Below are 21,963 nucleotides of genomic sequence, written 5' to 3' on the forward strand. Positions count from 1 at the left end.
AGATTTAAACATGCCATTGAAAAGTTCAATCAATCTCCAAGAAAATCTAGGAATTCTCAATACATTTAAAACTTAAGCTTATATTTTTCATGGTGAAGAATTAGTGAATCGTCATTCACTTACCTCCAAATTATTTGCGGGTTGGATTATGACATCCCTTTTCTAATATGTAAATAATGTTGTTGGATCATATCCCTAATTTTTCATTTTGGGTGTTTAATTAGGGATTCATTTCTAATCAGACTTTGTCCTTTCTATTTGTAGATGGCTAACACAAATAACGCTGCTGCTAACTCATTCATGCTAATGAGTCTTTGTCAAAAAGTAACTTTCGATGGATCGAACTTTAGCGAATGGATAAGATACATTCGCACGATTGCGCGCTATGAGGGCAAAGAGTATGTCCTCGAAGAGAAGCTCGAGAAGATCAATCCGGAAATCGCTACTCCCGAAGAAATTGCTGTCTTTGAGACACACGAACGTGATACAACGAAAGTCCATTGCATCATGATAGCCTCTATGAACCAAGAATTCCAAAAGTCCTATGAGGATATGTATCCGTATGAAATGCATCAAGACTTAATGGATAGGTACCACCAAAGCGTGAGGCAAGAGCGCTATGAGATCATCACAAACATGATCACCGCTAAGATGGGAAGTGGAGAATCTCTTACCGTGCACTTGCAAAAGATGCAAAGATATGTTGATCGTCTTCGCAAGTTAAATGTTAACTTTGGGGAGGATTTGGCCATCGACATTGTTCTTCACTCCTTGCCCTCATGCTACAACCAATTTAGGATGACCTACCACATGAACAAAGAAGAGGTCACCCTAAGCAAACTCCAAGGGCTCCTAAGGACTACTGAGAGTAACCTCAAGGAAAAGTCTGTTGCACCAACTCCCGTTCCATCCGCTGCTACTATTTTGGCAATTGGGCAAAGAAGGGGCAAGAAGAGGAAGGCTCCGTCAAAGAGCCACCACAAGGGAAAGTCCCAAGATGGCTCCTCTTCTAGTGGGACCAAGTATGGCCCTGCTAAGCCCAACTCTAACCTAAAGGAGGCAGAGTGCCGCCATTGCCAAAAAATAGGGCATTGGAAGAAAAGCTGCCCGGAATATCTGCAAGCCATCAAGGATGGGAAGATCAAGCCGTCTTTCGCAGGTATTTACACAATTAAATCTAATGATTCATCTCATTCTATTTCTTGGGTTCTTGATACAGGATGTGGTTACCACATTTGTTCAGATTTGCAGGGACTGAGAAGAAATAGGGATGTGGAGCATGGAAGAATAAATCTAATCATGGGAAACAGAAGATCGTCGCCTGTCACCAAGATTGGAGTGTATTTTCTAGTGCTTAGTAATGGATTAGGTTTAGATTTAAACAATTGTTGCTACTCGCCAGATATGGCAAGAAACATCATTTCATTTCATGGTTTGTTTAGACAATGATTTAGATATTCGTTTAATAATGAGAATGGTTCAATTTATGCTTATCTAAATGGTGTTTTATACTTTGAAGCAATGCCTTGTAATGGAATTTATGAAACTGTTATGGTTGTAGATAACATAGGAAATGATGTGTTGTGTATGGGTTCTTCTAATAGTATGGATAAAGCATCTTTGTGGCATCGTCATGTTGGACATGTCAACAAGAAGCGCATAGCCCAACTCCAAAAGGATGGAGTGTTGGAGTCATTCGACCTTAGGGAAGATGACACGTTCGAATCTTGTTTAGTTGGAAAGATGACCAAGTCACCCTTCACTGGCACTTATGAGAGGGGTGAGGGTTTATTGGATCTCATACATACCGATGTATGTGGACCCTTTAGATCCACCACAAAGGATGGAAACCGCTTCTATGTGACTTTCATCGATGATTATAGTAGATATGGGTATATTTACTTAATCAAGCATAAGTCAGAAACGTTTGAAAAGTTCAAAGAATTAAAGCATGGAGTGGAGAATCAATTAGGAGGAAAATCAAGATGCTTCGATTCGATCGAGGAGGAGAGTACCTAAGTCTTGAATGATGTGGCAGAAAGGCGTAATCGAACCCTGTTAGACATGGTTTGTTCTATGATGAGTCGTGCTTCATTACCTATCTCATTCTAGGGGTATGCCTTAGAGACTGCCGCCCATATCCTTAACCGAGTCCCGCCAAAGAAGGTTGCCAAAACACCTGACGACATGTGGACAGGGTAAGCTCCCTCGTTGGTACATATCAAGGATTGGGGTTGTGAGGTTTTCGTAAGACGAGATACTCACGACAAGCTCGAACCTTTGTAGTGAGCGATGTATTTTAATCAGCTACCCGCATAGATCCGTTGGATATCTCTTCTATAGGACAAGTGACAATGTTGTCTTCGTTGCGAGAAGAGGGGTTTTCCGAGAGCGAGAACTCATAAGCCAAGGAGATAGTTGGAGGCAAATCGATCTTGAAGAGATTCAAGAATTGAGCGATGAAGGAACCTCTAACACTGGCACTCAACCCGAGGAGGAAACTCCGGTTGAACCGATTGACCAATCCTTACCTATTAGATGTTCCAAAAGAGTTAGAGTTCAACCCCAGTTGTATGGTTTTCATATTACTACCGAAGGGGACACTTATATTAGTGACAGTACACTAGTAAATCTAGATGACCCTAACAACTATAAGGAAGCCATGGAAGGCTCGGAGTCTCGGAGTCTGCTAAATGGAAAGAGGCGATGGATAGTGAGATTCAGTCCATGTATGACAACCAAGTTTGGAATTTGGTTGACAATGTGCCCGGACGTAAGACAGTTGGGTGCAAATGGATCTTCAAGAAGAAGACCGACGTGGATGGGAATGTGAACACGTATAAGGCACGATTGGTGGTGAAGGGCTTTACTCAAACTCCCGGAGTTGACTATGATGAGACCTTCTCACGGGTTGCCAAGATAAAATCTATTAGGGTGATGCTAGCCATTGCTGCATTTCATGACTATGAGATATGGCAGATGGATGTCAAGACTGCTTTCCTTAATGAGAATTTGGTTGGGGATGTTTACATGGCTCAGCCAGAGGGTTTTGTCGATACGAAGCATCCCAATAGAGTGTGCAAGCTTGAGAAGTCCATTTATGGACTCAAGAAAGCATCTCGCAGATGGAATCTTTGCTTCGATGAGAAAGTCAAAGAGTTTGGATTTGTAAGAAGTGAAGATGAATCATGTATATATGTCAAGGCCAGTGGGAGTATAGTTAACTTCTCGTTTTGTATGTTGATGCCATACTACTCATAGGAAACGACATCCCGACTCAGCAGGAGGTCAAGTCCTGGCTCGGGAAGTGCTTCGCTATGAAGGACCTCAAAGAGGCTTCCTATATTTTGGGAATAAGGATAGTGAGAGAGAGAAGTAAGAGACTAATAGGACTTAGTCAGAATACTTACTTGGATAAGGTACTAAAACGTTTTAGTATGGAAAACTCGAAGAAAGGAGAACTACCGATACAGAGTAATGCCAAGTTGAGTAAGACTCAAAGTCCGAGTACCGACGCCGAGATAGCATAGATGAGCCGAGTACCTTATGCTTCCGAAGTTGGCTCGATCATGTGTGCTATGACTTGTACTCGCAATGATGTGGCCTTTACTTTGAGCATGGTTAGTAGATATCAAGGGAACCCTGACAGAGCTCATTGGATTGCAGTTAAGAATATCCATAAGTACCTTCGAAGGACAAAAGAATGATTTTTAGTCCTCGGAGGGAGTGATGACTTAAAGGTGCGAGGGTATAATGATGCCAGCTTCCAGACCGACAGAGACAACTACCGTTCGCAGTCGGGCTGGGTCTTTACCCTAAATGGAGGAGCGGTGACTTGGAAAAGTTCCAAGCAGGAAACTATAGCTGATTCAACTTGTAAATCAGCTATGGAGGTGATATGATTGCAACGAGAAAAGCGTCAAAGGAGGCGATATGATTGAAGAATTTCATTGGTGACCTTGGAGTTGTACCTGCCATAAAGGAGCCTATGGAAATTTTCTGTGATAATGAAGGAGCGGTTGCCTTGACCAAGGAACCGAGGGATCATGGTAGATCTCGGCATATCGATAGAAAGTATCACTTTATTAGACATCGAGTAGAAGAAGGACACCTCGAGGTTAAGAGGATATCATCGGAAGATAACCTAGCAGATCCGATTACGAAGGGACTGAGTAGGGTTAAGCACTTGCAACATGCCAGGAACATTGGGTTGAAGGATGATATTAGTTTGGATTAGATAGTTTAGAAACTAGATAAATGTAATTGACATTTGATGATTAAATAAAGGAGTATTATTTAATAGTTTTGTCTTATGGTAATTGTTTAATTATTGTTTCACTTTGCATGTTTTGACTTCCAGAATAATTGAGTTTATTAAGAATAATCGAATTATTCAAACTGTCCACAATCCTTCATATGTTGGAAGTAGGTATGGTTGAAGATTTTCGTGAATTGGTGTGTAGATTGTCTAAATGGTATTAGACATTGCAAAGGGTTGGTACAACGTTCAACGTTCATGAGTGCTTAGGAACAGGTTTTGAGCATTGGAATAAACCCACATTTGCTAGAATCACTTTATGGAATGTATTGCAAGTGATCGCAAGACGATAATATCATATGGTCTTAAAACAAAGATATATGGTTTATTGTTTACTAATTGGTTGTGCATTGATAATGCGAAACCACATCAGTAAATTGATGTCATAAAACGTGTTGTTGTGTATAGTTGATTAATGAATAGTAAATGCATATAAGTCGAAGTTTATCCGTTACTTTTATCCTAAGAGGGTAAAAGCGATATCACGGCCGGTCGATGATTTGATTTGACTTATGTGTTGGGCCCGGTCAGGACTGAATTGATGTGTTCAATTAAGTACTATATCAAAAAAATCTGAGATCGAGAAACTAATTGCTAAACAATAAGATTATCTGCACGATATCAAAAACAGAGGACTATACGATCCCTTACCTAAAGGACAGGTTACTGATAAGACCAGAGTTCGAAAGCGTCTTTGAGAGCTACGATTTGTATGTTATATTTGTGGTTAGTAGACTTATCCAAGTGGGAGACTGTTGGATTAGTGTCTAAGCCCGTAACCATATTTGGTAAATACTTGACCCGGTTGTGCATGGTCCTTTTGGGTTGCCTTCACCAAAGCTACTTGACTGGAGAAATAAATAGAGAAAGAGGTTATTATGATTTATTAATATGTTATAAGAATAATATATTAAAGGAGAAATCATATTTTTTTAATTAATATTGGTCAATAATTAATTAGGAATTAATTTTGTGATTAAGTGTAATTAATTAAACTAGAGGGGCTGAATTGTAATTATGTGATAGTTACAAAATAGGGCAATGGTTATCCTTGTAGAAGGTTGGACGAACTCAAGGGATTGGATATCCTTGAAATCGTCCATATGGTCCAAAAGATATGGGTTATCAAGGCTTATCTTATGATTGCTTGGTGGGTAAGTAACTAGATAAGGATAAGGACTGAAACCCTAATGTCAACCCTATATAAAGACCCCTAGGCCTTAAGAAATCACCCCACTTGCTTCTAAGAGATCCTTAGGATGATTTCTACCTCCTCCATTCTCTCTCTACAGCCTCTCCAATTGCTTGTGGTGTTTGTGAGTCATTAGAGGCACTACACTTGTGGTGCTTGCTTTCAAGACTTAGGGTTTGAAGATTTAATTTGTTATTGCAATATAACAACAAGAGGTATGTGATCTAACCTTATATATGAATTTCGAAAATAGTAATCTACTTTAGGGTTTTGTTAATGTGTTCATAATGTTGTGTATCCAATAGTGAAAACATAGATCCAAATCTAGGGTTGCATGCAAATATATGATTGTTTGTATAAAACCCATCATAAAGTCCATCCTGATGATGATCCTTAGGTTAGGTCCCTTATGATAGGTGTTTATGGAAGTAAAGTGAGCATAACGGGAACGGGTAATCAGGGTTATTGTTGGTTGATGAAATTAATAAATTTATTGTTGGTTGATGAAATTAATAAATTTATTATTTGTGGGTTGAAAACCCTATATGCTCAGCAGGCTCCCAAGCCTGACCCACTCAACTTTTTATAGTACATGTAGTGGAGCTAGAGCATAGTTGGATGATGAAGATGGATTTTTGGATTATAGGCCATTATATGTAAATATATGTTGTAAGGTCTATAATATATTGTTTATGCTTTTGGTATGTATCGATGTGGACATCCTGAGTTTTGTAATGAAATGAATTTTTTTTAAGAAATGCTTTGATAAAGTTTTATCCTATTTTGTTTTGGGACCAATTCCGCATATTTTTATCGGAGAGATTACTCTGATTTTATTTTAAAAGTATAATTAAAACGATATTTTCTGGCCAAGAAATTGGGGGATGTCACACTCACCGACTCGTCAAGTCGGCTTATCGACTCGACGAGTCCATTCAAACTCATTCCTCATTCAGTCGATTGAAAGTAGATCCACCACTCCAAACACTATATCTAGCGTCTCAAGACTCAATTTTCACATAAAGCTTCGATCTTTATGTTCATGCATGGTATTTTGCTCCAACATACCAATACATGCTCTCACAAGGTGTTAAGCACAATAACCCTCATATGGATGAATAAAGTTGGGACCTTTGGACTTTATGGACCTCATAAGGTCCAGATCTGAGGTCTAAATCCCATGATAACTCTATATGCTTGAAGTCCCAACAAAAGGTGGTAGTAACCTTAATCTTCTATAATAATGAGATATAGGTAAATAAATGATAAAGGTGCAAGCTTTTACCTCTGACTGAAGCCCTTGCATGAAGATACACTAGATCCAACCGATTCTCTTGCTTCCTTGTTGGATAATCTCCTCTTCTCATCAAAAGATGAACTAGGTTACTCCAAGTTTAGCTTCTAAGACTCTCTTAATTCACTACACATGTTTAGGGTTTTACACATGAAGGTTAGGCAGCTGGTGAGGCGGAAATGAGGGCATAAGTTCTCTTATATAGTCCCCAACCCCGGGAAGTTAGGGTTTCACTACACAGCACCAACTCAGAGAGTCAGCTCTCTGACTCGTCAAGTCCATTCATTATTCCTACACGGTCAACTTGACTCTACTCGATGAGTTGGACTCACAACTCGTCGAGTCTTTCAATAAATCTCAAAATTAAACACACAAATAATATACCTGGGAGTCCGAATGTTACAGTTGAGTCCTATGTTGTTGACCTGGACAAGAAGACTTGTACTTGTAGAATGTGGCAACTTAATGGATATATATGCGTGCATTTAGTTGCAACTATATCCTTTTTGAATAGAAATGTTGGTAGTTATGTGTATACAATGTTCTATGGTGGTAGTGTACAAGAACACTTATAAGTACCTAATTCATGGGATAAATGGTAGCAATATGTGGCCACCTACTGAATTCGTACCACCTCTTCCACCAATGAAGAGAAGAATTCCAGGTAGACCAAAAGTTAACAGAAAAAGAGATGCATCAGAAAATCTCCCAATACACACCGTGTCTAAGGCAAGGAAAAATACCATGCAGTATGTTTAAAAAAGTAGGGCATAACAAGGTTACATGTCCTAAAGCTGAACTACCTCAATTGCAAAAACCTCAAGTTGGTAGGAGGCCAAAACTAAATGTGAAAATAAGGAAAATAGGTGTCAATGAAAATGGTGAAGGAACGGGTGTCAATGAAATTAGTGAAGGAGCATAAGGTGTTAGTGTAGGAAGCAGTGGATCAAAATGAGTGCATGAAGGGTAAAATGGAGACAAAATAGTGGGTAAGTGTAAAAGAAAGAAATCAGAGAGAATCATCAAGATGAAACTTGCTAAGAGGGTGAAGGGAAAATATGTGAAAGTAGATATCAATGAAAACCTATTGGACCTTAATGATTAGGATCTGATTTCGTTTAACTTGTTATGTTTTAACTTGGTTGTGTTTGGTTAGACTTAGTTGTTATGTTTGGAATTGGGTTGTACTAGGTTGTTAAGTTTGGATTTGTATCGACTTTGTTTCTTTGAGAAACATATGTACTTGTTTATTTGTTTGGGCATGATTTGTACTACTTATGTTTTTTTGATAAGCTTAGTTTGTTTAAGAAAGATATGTACTTGTTTTCTTGATCGTGCATGGTGCATGTTACCCAAGGGAACATTGGGTTAATAGTTCTAGGAATCAATGTTAACTTGGTTAGGTTACAAGGGAACATGTGGTCATTGTAAGTGGTCTAATACTTTGTTTATGATCCTTGAATAAGATGTAGGATCCTTGTAAGGATTAAGACATTAAGTTTAATGTAATACAATAGCCAAATTAAAACAAAGTATATTACAAGTTAAACATACAAACCAAAACAAAGTACATTATAAGTTCTTCATAATTTAACTCAAATGACCTTCATTACAACTTATACATGATTAAACATAAAAATACCCAACCGCATATTACGTACAACTTCAACATAAAGACCTTAAATTTAAGCTTTTTGTTCGACCTAAACAACCCAGTTATGATCACATCTTCATTGTTGCACTGCATTTCATCAACCCAAGCTATAAAACCTGAACGAGCATCCTGATTCCAACTATTTGCTTGAATTAGTACATGTTAAAAAAAACTAGGGTTAACATCAGAAGTTGAACAAATAGTAAATTACTTTTTTGGGACATGCATAAAAGGGCATTCCTGGGTTATTGGTAGTACGTGATGTTCTTATTATAGCCTTAGCTTCACAGTGGGGAGTATTTGAAGAAGAAAACAACGTGCTAGAATGAAACAAGTATGTAAAGAAGAAACTTTTAAGTAATTGCTAGTACGTGTAAAAGACTAAATTACCCCCATTGTGCAAGGCACGTGGGGTTACTAATATCCCCACTTTTTCCTTCTTCCCATTTCTATTGCACTTTCAACAGAGTTTTTTTTATGAAAACTAACAAGTACATACAATCATATGCAATGAACAAAGAACATCACCTAAGCTAACAAAATGCATGTAACATCCACCTCTGTCACGTATCACAATATTGTCCGCTTTGGGCCACTCGGCACGAGGACTTCCCAGGGGGTCACCCATCCTGGTACTACTCCCGCCCGAGCACGCTTAAGTGCAGAGTTCTTATGGGATCTGCTGCCCTCACGGCTTTAAAACGCGTTGTGATAGGGAATGTATCCACACCCCTTATAAGGAATGCTTAGTTCTCCTTCCCAGCCGATGTGGGATCAGATCTAACCCACTTTCACCCCCCCCCCCCCATTATAGGGTTCGACGTTCCCGTCGAACACATCGACCCGTGCCCTGGCTCTAACATCCCCCTATGGCACGTATCATAATATTGTCCGCTTTGGGCCACTCGGCACGAGGACTGCTTAACTGCAGAGTTCTTATGGGATCTGCTGCCCTAACGGTTTTAAAATGCGTTGTGTTAGGGAAGGTATCCACTTCCCTTATAAGAAATGCTTAGTTCTCCTTCCCAGCTGATGTGGGATCAGATCTAACCCACTTTCACCCCCCATTATAGTGTTCAAAGTCCTCATCGAACACATCGACCCATGCCCTGACTCAGATACCATTTATAACATCCCCCTCTAGAACGTATCACAATATTGTCCGTTTTGGGCCACTCGGCACGAGGACTTCCCAGGGGGTCACCCATCCTAGTACTACTCCCGCCCGAGCACGCTTAAGTGCATAGTTCTTATGGGATCTGTTGCCCTCACGACTTTAAAACGCGTTGTGTTAGGGAAGGTATCCACATCCCTAATAAGAAATGCTTAGTTCTCATTCCCAGCCGATGTGGGATCAGATTTAACCCCTCTAAGTGGGTTAGATCTGATCCCACATCGGCTGGGAAGAAGAATTAAGCATTTCTTATAAGGGATGTGGATACCTTCCCTAACACAACGCGTTTTAAAGTCGTGAGGGCAACAGATCCCATAAGAACTCTGCAGTTAAGCGTGCTCGGGCGGGAGTAGTGCTAGGATGGGTGACCCCTTGGGAAGTCCTCGTGCCGAGTGGCCCAAAGCGGACAATATTGTGATATGTGCCAGAGGGGGATGTTAAAATGCCTATTGTTTAGACAGGTCTTTCATTCGTCATTGTAGTTCACATAAAAAATGCCAGTCATTCAGACATAGTCATTCAGACAGGTCTTTTACATATATCACTAAAAAACAAATATAAAAATAAAAAACAGAAAATATGCATACTACTAAACTTCTTAACCACGAACCACCATTGTTTCATATCCACCCATCACCCAAGCTTAGGAACGAAATGGAGCACAACCACCAGCAACAAGAGAATCCCCACCATCATGCCACCTATGGCAACACCAACGACTTTAAACTTCTGATCATGGTCATCCAACTTGTGTTGGGGATTAACGTGGTCGATCATGCACACGATATAGTCCTGTCCGAGCTGCTCCTTTAACTGTTGCATTTCGTATTGGTTTTCTGAAATCTTCTGACCACATTCATAGAAGATTGAATGGAGCACATTGTAGTTGATATCTTTACCAGAATTTAAAGAGGCGGGTGAAGGTGGTGGAGCCGACATTATTGCTTTTTAAGGGGTTCTTCTTGATGGTTGTTTGGCCGAATATGGTAAACAAATTTCATGGTTGTTTTACTTCAAACCCCACATGCGTGTGTCCCCTTTAAATTTTAGACTATATGTGAAACTCAATCGACAATATAAGGGTTGGTAGGGTGTTGGTAGAAATTAAAGGCAATAATTATTTTTTGCATGTGTCTCATCGAGTCAACTCAGTATTAACTCAATAGGTTCACTCACCTGCTGACTTGGCAAGTGACGAGACAGTTTAACCTGCTAAAATGGGTAACATTTAAAATGCAAAAAATAGTCACGAGGGACCATTTAAACCATTATCCCTAGCTTTGTTAGGATACAGTGACAATAAACATTTTTAATACTATAAACCGACTAGAATATATGATATTATTCTAATTTTTTATGTTTTCTTAGAGTTGTTGGTTAGTGACAAATCCATAATTGAAACCTACGTGTGTTCAACCTAATTTACGAGATGAAATAAAGGTATCAAAAAATTTTAACTATCAAATCAGGTTTTAATGATACCAACTAAAACAAATATTTGATTAACTTAATATCATATATGAATATCAATAAAAAAAAGTACGATAAGTTCATTAACATTATGACAAAATCCCCTATCCTAATAAATAAGTAGAATAGTGTCACGTATCAGTCTCCCAGACCCCCAAAATATAGTTTTCCCGCTTCTTTTCTTCAGGTCCATTTACGTAAATGCCCTTCACTTCAAATAGAGGAAATTAATCCGGAAAAAACTGCAGTAAAAAAATGCAATCAAAATTTTAAAATGAATAAAATATTTGCAAATAATATACAAAAATCGGTTATTCAAATTTGAAATTCAAAATACCCAATTTATATGGAAGTTTTTTTATTGTGATTGGAAATTAAATAATTTCCCGTGATTAAATCCCAAAAAATCTGCATTCTTAAAATTATCTTTTCAAAATACTACTATTATCCATCTAATATATTCATTCTTTTCAGCATTCTTAAAATTATCGAGCTATCAGGTAAGTAAATCACAAAAAATCTGCTGGAAATAAATGCATACCCATATAAATGACTATAAGATCTACATGCTTTGGTATCCACGATTCTGCTTATGAGACTACTTTGCAAAAGTTAATTTTCTCATAATCTCGCTATATAATTGACTATTACATTCATTCATTGTTTTCCTACACCTATCTACATCCAATCTTAGATTAATCATTTCAGATCCATTTAACTCGATCATTTTCATTCAATCGTTGTTAATAAGGTTTAAGGTTAGTTTTCTTTAATATGTAATCTATCTGTATATACGACTTCTCTCTATCTCTTTTTATACCATCTTTTGGGGTTTCTTTACTCTCCATTCTCCTGCTTTTTCTCTTTATTAAATTGGATGCATATTGGATTTACTTTTACGTATGTCTATTTAACATATGCATGAAAGTACTGTAAGATGTATTCATCTTCCTCTTTCATCCATTGTTGTTTTAATCGATGTGTCTTTATATGTATCTTTTACGAATAATTTAAAGTATAATTTTGTAATAAACTAATCAATTGAACTATATATTCCCATTATCTATTATTAAACATGCTGATTAAAAAGAAACTAAAAGTTAAAAGCTAAAAAAACACAATATAACACAGATACCTCTATGTATGTGCCAATGGTAGTCTTATTAGAGCCACCATGCTCCTTCAAGTTGTTTATTGCCTCCATTATAAGATTGTCCAGCCTGTTAATGACACAAAAGGTAAAATGGTCATACACTATAACTATTGATAACATCATCTTCCTATAGACTAAATAACCATGATTCATAAGAGATATCCCTAATGTATAATAAACAGCACATTATATAATCAATCTGCCATTCTGGTAACACATATACCTCAATGTATGTGGGATATTTGTAGCTATTTGTCAGTTGATGTCAACATTAGTTCCATACAAAGGGTACAATCATCATTTACTGTCGTTCAGAAGGTTTATTCAATGTAACAAAGAAATAGTCTTTGTTCACACATCAATTTATCCATACAACAATTCATCATCATTTATCCATACAACAGTTAGTGTGAAAAAGAACAAAGAAATAGGGCCTAACCTTATCATAGATCTTTTTGAAGCACCAACTTGTGGAGAACCACTAGAGGACTGAAGAGGCCTCACATCACCCGAGTCTTCATCACTGGGTCAGCAGTTGTGAGTGAGAGAAGGTTGTCATCCTTAGGGACATGTTGCACTCTTTTCAGGGCTAACCTAGCCTTCTCCCTAGATCCCCATCCATTTTCCATTACACTCATGTTCCTCCATTTGTCCTGATCCAAGTCAATGAACCAACGATTAAAAGAAAATTTCAGATATGTAATAACCTCCAGCAGAAAATTCCATTTGAAAAGATGTAAACCTTAATATCCACATTCGAGCGCAGGTATAACACACTGCTAAACTTTGGATCTTTAAGAATTGTGCACCATTTTCTTGCTCCATGCTTAAGAACTCCAGCTTTTAGAGCTGCTTCTTCTTCAGATGTCCATTTTTGCTTAGGAGCACCCATAAAGCCAATCAAGACTAGCAAGTTCTACCTGCACAGCATATTCATCAATTCCGTACTACAATCTAAGCGTTATTTTTATAAAACACGTCAGGAGAATGATCAACTAATTGTATGTTCACCGAGCATATCGAACACATGGATTAGGCATCTGAAACTTAGGTCACCAAAGTGTAATTATGTATCAGATATGACTAAGATAACCAACAACTAAATACATCAAAAGACCTCCTGCACGATTACTACAAGTACAACGAAACTCTGCTAGCTAAGAAAATATAAAGGAACCCTAATTTCCTCAATTCTCATCGATACTTGTACAATTACATAGATTACAAGCTCAAATACCAATCAATTCGTGTATATGAACAGAAGACCGACCCACTTCCTACCTTCAATCATAATTCTTTTTCTCGGACCAACTGAGGACCGAAGACCTTTTCCCCTCTCTCTCTCTCTCTCTCTCTCTCTCTCTCTCTCTCTCTCGACGCCCACCTTCCCCCATCCTCATTCACATATTACTGTAAGAGCAGAAAAGAAGTAGGCTCGCTACTTCTTCACTTTTCTGCGAACCATTCGAACATCGGAGGTCCTCAACTTTTCAAACCTTCACCCACCAAGAATCGATAGCAGCTTCCTGCTTCTTTTCTTCTTTTTCCTTCGGTCCAGCGAAACCCCAGAGATCCTCCCCCTGCTTCTTTTCCTGATCGAAAACCATTAGATCCCTTTCTTCGATCGATTGTTTCTTTTTCTCAAATTGAAGAAAACGGAGACCTGACCCCTTTTCCCTAATTTCAATTTTTGGTCTAATCGACCAATTCAGCCACTCCACTTTATGAATTTGACCAAGACAGTCCCCTACGGAAATTATTGACAAATTAACCTCAAATCTCACTGATTCTTTTAAACCATTTCAGCCCCTCCTTTGTAATTAGATTACAAATTCATTTTTTACTTTGTTTTGTATGTTTTCTAACATATCAATTTTTACAACTTTAATTTTATGTCGTTTTACATGTGCTTTCACATGTAAATGCTTACTATTAGAATGATATTTCTTTTCTAAAATCTAATATTATGGTTAATGGAATATAAATAAGATTCTTACATAATTGTTATTTACCATTTACTGTGTAATTAAACACGTACAAATCACAAAGTTATTAAAATATGCATTATCATAATTCATAAGTTTTCTAATCTAATTGGTAGCCAACTTTTTTTGTAGCATATTTTATTCATTTTTAGCAAATCATACTTAATCCATCATATGACTTTATTTATTTATAATTACGTATTGTTTTTTTATGTTAATTTCATTACACACATTGGTAATGCATCAAGAATCATGCACAAAAAATAAGGGTTTTCAAAAATCTCCATTTCTAATTAAATACTTACCATTTAGTTTGTAATTAAATACTTACAAATCAAATAATTATTGAAAAATGCAATATTACAATTCATATGTTATAAAAATTAATTAAATATTATTTTATTAAATAATTAATTTTTAAATTCAATTAAAAATCAACACCCGTGGATTCCACGGGTTTTAACCTAGTAATTATATATGTTCAAATGTTAACGTGTTAAACTATTTCAAAACTTGATATTCATTCTTTAATATTGAAGCAATGATTTAACTCTTAGGTTTTTTTTTTTTTTTTTTTTTTTTTTTTTTTTTCAATTTGTATTAAATTCAACAAAATTAAAATTCAACAACACAAAGTTTAATAAATAAATAAATTTATAATATATGTTAAATTAATTATTTAACAATAATTATTTATTTTTTAAATTAAATCAAAATTACCAAGTTTAACCAGTTTGATCAAGTTGAACCGATTTACTTCGAGTTGGGGCCAATTTGACGTAGCTTAACTACTTCCAATTTTTTGATCGGTTTCAGAAAATCACTTTGGTAAATACTTAATTCAAAGCACTAGGAAGAGTAGGCCAAATTTTGCGATATTATCATTGGTAGTGGCGGACACAGAAAGTTGTCACACCAGTGGTATAATTTTTTTTTCGTCCGAATATAATAACATAAAAAAAAGTTAAAAGTACTAGTACATCAAATCATTCCATTACATCTTAATACCCAAATTTGACATTTACAGGTACACATTTTTTGAAACCGATCCATTACATCTTCGATCTTCACTTTCATAAGTGCTTCTTTTTCAACATAAGAAATCATAGCATCGTTAAAAAAATCATCACCTAGTTTGTTATGCAAATCCGTCTTCAAAAATTTCATCGCTGAAAAACATCTTTCAACTGTTGCGGTTGCAACGGGTAAAACCAAAACCAACTTCAACAACCTATAAACCATAGGATAAGACCGATGTTTCCCCGTTTCCACTATCAAATGAGAAAGGTCGAAAATTCCTTGCAAACTAGTGAACCGTTCATCTTTATGCAAAGCGTGATAATATATATCAAGTTCACCATCAAGTTGCATCCTCTCCACATCATCAAAATCTTTTGTGTATAACTCACTCAACTTTAACAACTTTGTTTGTTAAATTTAGCAAATGAATCACAAGGACTCAAATCCCCCATGCATTCTAGTAATTGGGTGCTAAGTTCACTAAATCCGTCCCCGAATTCTATAATTTGCATATCCATGACGGTGTTGAAAATTTCAACTTCAAAATGAAATTGATTAGTAACTTTAGTCTTACAGCCTCTTGATGTGACATAATTTTCCGTCATCTCCACAATATTAACATCATGTTTTTGACAAAAAGAGAATACCATCGATAAAAGTTTAGCAAACACCGTGTCTCTTAAAGACTTCAATGTGTCCATTGTCCCTTTAACTAAAGAAGCCGCTTCTAAAATATCTTGATCCTTTTTTGAAGATACTTTGACAATACGTTTGTGAGGTGTAAAATTTCATACATCAAATGTAAGTAAAACACGAAATCTAGTGTCTTGAAATATTTTAAGATACCACTCCACGGTTGTCGACATACTTCAAAACTATGGCCATTTGTTCTTTTTTTGATACATCACTCGATTCATCAACCAATAAAGAAAACACATCTTTACCAATTTCTTTGCAAATATCTGAAACTATCTCTGTTAAAAAGCATTCAACAATTTACTTTTGAGTCCTCGGGCACGTCACTTGATTATTTTAAGGAGCATTTTCTAAGGTAACATTGTGAATGCCTTCATTATGGTCTCTCAAGAAAGATAATAACTCCAAGAAAAGCCCTCTATTAAGAGAGTCACTCGACTCATCATGACCCCGAAATGGTAAACCATTTTTCAATACAAATTTACAACACCAAATTGAAGCACCTAAACGAAGTTTATAATTACTCTCCTCAATCTTGGTTTGCTTGTTGAAGGCTGCACTAATAGATTGTTTTTCTTTCAATAAAAATTCACAATTTTCTTTTGCTTTGTGATGAAAACTATCAATACCACCCATATGATCTCTCAATGATGGTCTTTTATTCCAACTATCAAAACCTTGTGAAACAAATGCATCTCTCCCATATTGTTTTCCCACCATGTCTTCGCATACATAGCAAAATAAACAAAATGCTTTGTTCTCTTTTATGTTATATTCTAACCAATCAAAGTCAGCAAACCACTTAACAACAAAACGTCTTTCTTTTGAACCTATTTTCTTTGAAAGGAATATATGACCCCTTGGTTGACAAGGTCCTTGAAGTAAATATGTCTTCCTTATTTCATCTCTTTGATTTGGATGGTAAGTTGTAATCTTGGGTCTTACACCCGGGTCTTTTGGAAGATCTTTCAATTCAACATTTGTAATTTGAGTAGTTGTAGATTGTGGATTTACATTAGAAACCGAAGGGAATGATTGATTAGAAGGACATGGTCTTTTAGAGGATTCTTCAAAACTTAAATCATTGGAGTATGGTCTTTTGGAGGATTCTCCAACACTTGATTTATTGATGCTTGTTCTTCCAAAAAAAAGACCCAATTTTATCCTAACAATTCAATATCAAACAAATAAGCCATTAAAGACTCCAAGTAATTTCAAGATTAACAAATAACAACTACTAATTTCAAGTAAACAAGTAATTTCAAGGTTAACAACTACTAATTTCACCTATACAATAAGAAATTTCAACAAAAAAACAACTAATTTGACTAATTTCATAAATCTAAAATTATCAATACTTACTTGTTTCATTATATTTGTAGAATTGAAAGGATTGTCAAGCCAAGCCAAACAAAATCGAATGGTTGAACACTTGAATGGTTGAAATCGATTGAAAGAAGCAAGTCCCAATGCTTGATTTCTTCCTCTTCGTCAATAGCCTTCACTTCACGTCTTCACAGTGCCGTTTTTTTTCCTGTAATCGGGGACTAGGCCAACACTCCGATTTCTTTTCTTCAAAAAATGCCCATGGACACCTAATAGAGATTTGGGGTATTGGGCTAATACTATTGGGTTAAAAACTTAATAAGCAACTTGGGCTACAAACTCAAAATGCATTTGGGCTAATTCTAAATTGAGGTATTGGGCTAGTTTTCTTTATTTGTTGGACTAGCATTTTTTTATACTTTTATTTTTTGGGTCTCGAATTCTCGAAAGTATAGTGTCATCTGAACGAATTTGAAGCCGGTGCACCCAATAGATTTTTTTTTAACCCTAACGGATCGAAGCGGAGCAGTGGCCCGGGACCCCCCGGGCACCACACACATCCGCCACTGATCATTGGAACGAAAAAAAGCTCGAATTTCAACCGAAGTCGAAAAAACCCTTGTATCATAACCGAAATAAACGAAGGCAAAGACCATGAGACCTGTCATAAAAATGATCGAATCTTCCAAAACCAACCTAAGACGGACTATTTGTGCAATACCTAGAAACCCTTAGAATATATTTCAATACATATTACATTTTATTACCTTTGCCAAATCAAAAGATAAAAAGTAATCGTTATATTTTAATAACGAGTTAATGTCGTAAAATGATTGTAGTAATACTCAAATCATATACAGTATGCTCTTTTAATCATATATCTTCTTGTTGTGTTCAATACATAAACTAACTTATTTTTCGGTTTTCATTACACAATTGAAGAGATTTCAACTTGGATAATTATGCCAAGTTAGATGTCATATAAATTATACCATTTTAAATGCCACACAAAGTCACAAAATATCAAACAGACGTTGAAGTCCACCCAAATATGTTTTTCCTTCGGCGAGAAAACTTATAAAAACAAACTAGTGAGACGTTAAAAAAGTCACATATTACAAGCCAAATCCAAAGAAAAACAGCAAACCAGGCAATCTACACTAGGCCATTTAATCTTATTCCTAACCCAATTAAATACTAATACTTGGGTCTCATCCATAATCTTTTGTGGGGAATATTTCAAGTTTCTAAAAGTAGCCGTATTTTACTATTTTTGCTTTCCAAACAAATCATAAGGCATTTTGCTTCGTAAAATCAACTCCACAAGTTGACATGTAGTCGTTTTTTTACAGACAACAAACACATTATGACTTTGTGGCCAAACCTATATTTGTAAGGGAAAATTAAATTTGCTTATGCTTTTAGTATTGTAATATTGTCACATCGGCTTCTTGAAACAAAATGGGTGATCACATGGGCCCAATATCAGTTTGGGGTTTTGGGCTTTCTTGAACACCGGCCTTGAATATATTTGAAACCAAATTACACTTAGCTAATAGTTACCATTGACAAATCAAAATCAAAACATAAAATCATAACAAATAATATTTAATTTGTTTTTAATTATATTTAATAGCTAAATAAACACTTAAGTTTTTGTTATATTAGTGAAGTGGATTTTCCGAGTAATTCTGTCAATATAGACGGATCGTCCAATGCCATGTAGAACCAAATGCACAAATTTTATCATGTTGGAATCCAAACAAGTTAGAATGTTAGATCGTTGAAATACTATCCAATAGTGTAATGAAAATCCAGAAGTTGTTTATTAGTGTATGACTAAAACATAAATAAGCCAAATAGCAAATTGAATATTATTAGTTATTTTATGGTAGTAAAAACCTATTTGTATTCATATCATCATGTGATCTGATTTTGTTGTTTATATTTTTACAATAAACATTTTCCTTTTCGCTAGTAGCTTGAAATAATAATATGTTCGAATGAAAAAGAATGATAAGATGGAATAAGAAATAAAATGAGAAACGAAATGAAATGAAACAATGTAACAAAACTCTATTTGTATACTAAACTTATAAGAAGTGGTCACCATCAACCCATCAGAAAAGTGTTGTCATCTCTGTATCACGTCAACTTCACCACCAACCCATTAGATATTGGAAATGGTTACCACTCCACAATATTTTTTTTTTAACATTATATTAAATAAAAAACATAATTTATAACATAAATAAATATTTTGAAAACATAAAAAATAAAACCATATTTCATTAATTAAAAACGTAGAAATTTAAAACCAAAATTACTAAAATAAACATAAAACATACCAAATAAAATATTACATTACTTAAAAAAACATAAAAATTTAAAACATAGAGAAATACTACTCGTCGTCGTTATCGTCACTGGCCTCACCCGCTTCGTCGTTACTTTCCTCATCCACCTCGTTGTCACCGTCCTCATCCTTTTCGTCTTCATTGTCATTTTGCCCTTGTGTCACACCCTCGACAGAACATGCCAGGAGTGTAACTAAAGTTCATGGATCACGGATAAACTGAATATATAACACAAGTACAACGATAAATAAAACAACATTTGTATCCCATCATTAAGTTTGCATACATGGTTCTGAAAGATAATAATAGTACACTAGTTGCCTTAAACAGGTAAGCAAATAACAAAAACTAGATAGCTAGGTCGTCTGTAATCCATGATCAATCTTCTGTCTGAATGTTTGTCTAATGATCTCTTGAGAATACATGTAAGTTCGAGGGTCAACACAAAGGTTGGTGAGTGTCACAAATTTTCTGAAACAATGATACTTTTAATATGATCTAAAAAGTATTGTCTTAGTTGCAAGTAAAATTATGTTTGGAAATGTTTGATAAAGATAGAAATCTAAACTGTGGTTTCTAGATAATCTAGATAATGAAATCTAGTTAAAGTTTATAGTGACAAAGTTGTATGGATAACGGATAAACATACATACGGGTATACAGATAAAGTTATCTGCCAATGGTGTACTTAACAACTGTAGATATGAATAAACGGATAAACAAGTATATTTGATAATATAAATGTAAAAGTGTACGATACTTGTTTAAACAGTTGATAAATCTTAGGGTAATTTACACAAACACATGTATGAGCCTAAGATACAAGTTCTATAACTTGTATAAATATATAAACCTATATATTTTTGTATATGTAAGAGGTATATTGAAACTACCAAGTTGATAACCATCTATACAATCATAACACATTTGTAGTCGGAATGTATATGTTATTTTTATTTTTTGTATTATTTTATCAACATAACATATGTAAACATTGATGTTTTGAAACGATTTTCTTTACTTAACATAGAAGCGTTTAAACAATTATTTCTCAAACTAGTAATATGTTTATACAAAACAATGCTATTTCATGTATATTTTGTATGATAAATATTATTTAGTACACGTACTACCATGTACAGTCGAGGGTCACACTTGAAACACCGGAGGGCAGGATCATTTTGGCATTTAAGCTGTTCTGAAATCCAACAACCATATGCGACCTTTCAAACCAGATTCCCCATGCGGTAAGTAGTAGAGTAGTAAATAATATTTTTGTGTGATTTATATTGCATAAAAATAATGATGTTGTTTGTATAAACAAAACATTTAGACACATGTGTATATATATATATATATATATATATAGTACAAGTAGTACATGTACCCCCCCCCCCCCCCCCCCCCCCCCCCCCGAAAATATGTAAAACTAGAGTCGTAACACTCACCTTAATGCGTGATTGGCGAGTAAGTGATGCGAGAAAAGCCGAGATCTATTGCTTTGAAAACGAACCGTCGAGATTAGTAGCAAACCAAGCTTGATGATGGTGTTTTATGGTGATGAGAGTGAGGGGTTTTGATGGTGTCCGGTGGTGGCTGCCCTCAGTTTTCTTCCTTATTTTTGAACTGATAACGATGGGGGAGGGGGCTGATAGGTTTTAGGGTGTGTTTGGGATTGCTTTTTGGAGTGAAAAGTCCTTTTGTAAAAAGAACTTTTTATAAAAGAACATTTTCTAGAAAAAGGTATTTAAAATGTGTTTGGATGGACTTTTAAGACTTTTAAGAGATAAAAGTCAAAAGTCACAAAAAGATAGGATTTCATGACTTTTTAAAAGGCTTCTTTTTAGGCATGACTAAAAGTTAGTTTAAAAGGACTTTTCTATTTTGCCGAACATCTTTTGAACTTTTTTAACTTTTTAGAAAAGTTAAAAGTCCAAAAGATGTTTTAAAAGCAAAGCCAAACACCCTCTTAATGATCAGAAAGGGTTATAAGGAGGTGCTTTGGGTGGTAGAGTGGTGGTATAGGGTGGTGGTGTTGGATGGTTTTGTTGTAAACCTTGAATGAAAGGTGGAGGATTTAGAGAGGGTTTTGTGAGAGGTTTTTTGATGGAGTCACCTAAGCGTCCTTTTTATAGCTAAAACACACACACGCACACACAAACAAAATAAGGCCATGCCTCCAACAATGCAATGTACCCTCTTAGTGAGACATGCACACAAAGAGAAGGAAGGAGATGGAAGAAGGGCCTTGCCCATGTGGGTTTGGATAGCCAAGACGAGGGTTGGCTGATCTTTTTCATTTACACAACTCTTTTGGGCCCCAC

The 21,963-nt window shown here is 35.8% G+C and overlaps 1 protein-coding gene and 1 pseudogene across 2 annotated transcripts; both read right to left on the minus strand.

Annotated features, from left to right (window-relative positions):
- Window positions 1–11,433: 11,433 nt before the first annotated feature.
- LOC145038695 (telomere repeat-binding factor 1-like) lies at window positions 11,434–13,147 on the minus strand (annotated as a pseudogene). The gene is made up of 4 exons (XR_013679499.1): window positions 12,998–13,147; window positions 12,695–12,908; window positions 12,238–12,322; window positions 11,434–11,510 (listed from the first exon to the last, which is right to left on the minus strand). The product of XR_013679499.1 is annotated as a telomere repeat-binding factor 1-like (transcript).
- Window positions 13,148–13,745: 598 nt separating this feature from the next.
- Window positions 13,746–16,676, minus strand: LOC145039919 (uncharacterized). The gene is made up of 5 exons (XM_078987915.1): window positions 16,328–16,676; window positions 16,107–16,234; window positions 15,908–16,003; window positions 15,266–15,653; window positions 13,746–14,002 (listed from the first exon to the last, which is right to left on the minus strand). The coding sequence occupies exons 1-5, from the start codon at window positions 16,674–16,676 to the stop codon at window positions 13,746–13,748; spliced, it is 1,218 nt and encodes a 405-aa protein (XP_078844041.1).
- Window positions 16,677–21,963: the final 5,287 nt, after the last annotated feature.

Source organism: Lactuca saligna, chromosome 4, assembly GCF_052625555.1.
Source record: "Lactuca saligna cultivar CGN05327 chromosome 4, ASM5262555v1, whole genome shotgun sequence".
Lineage (NCBI taxonomy): Eukaryota > Viridiplantae > Streptophyta > Magnoliopsida > Asterales > Asteraceae > Lactuca > Lactuca saligna.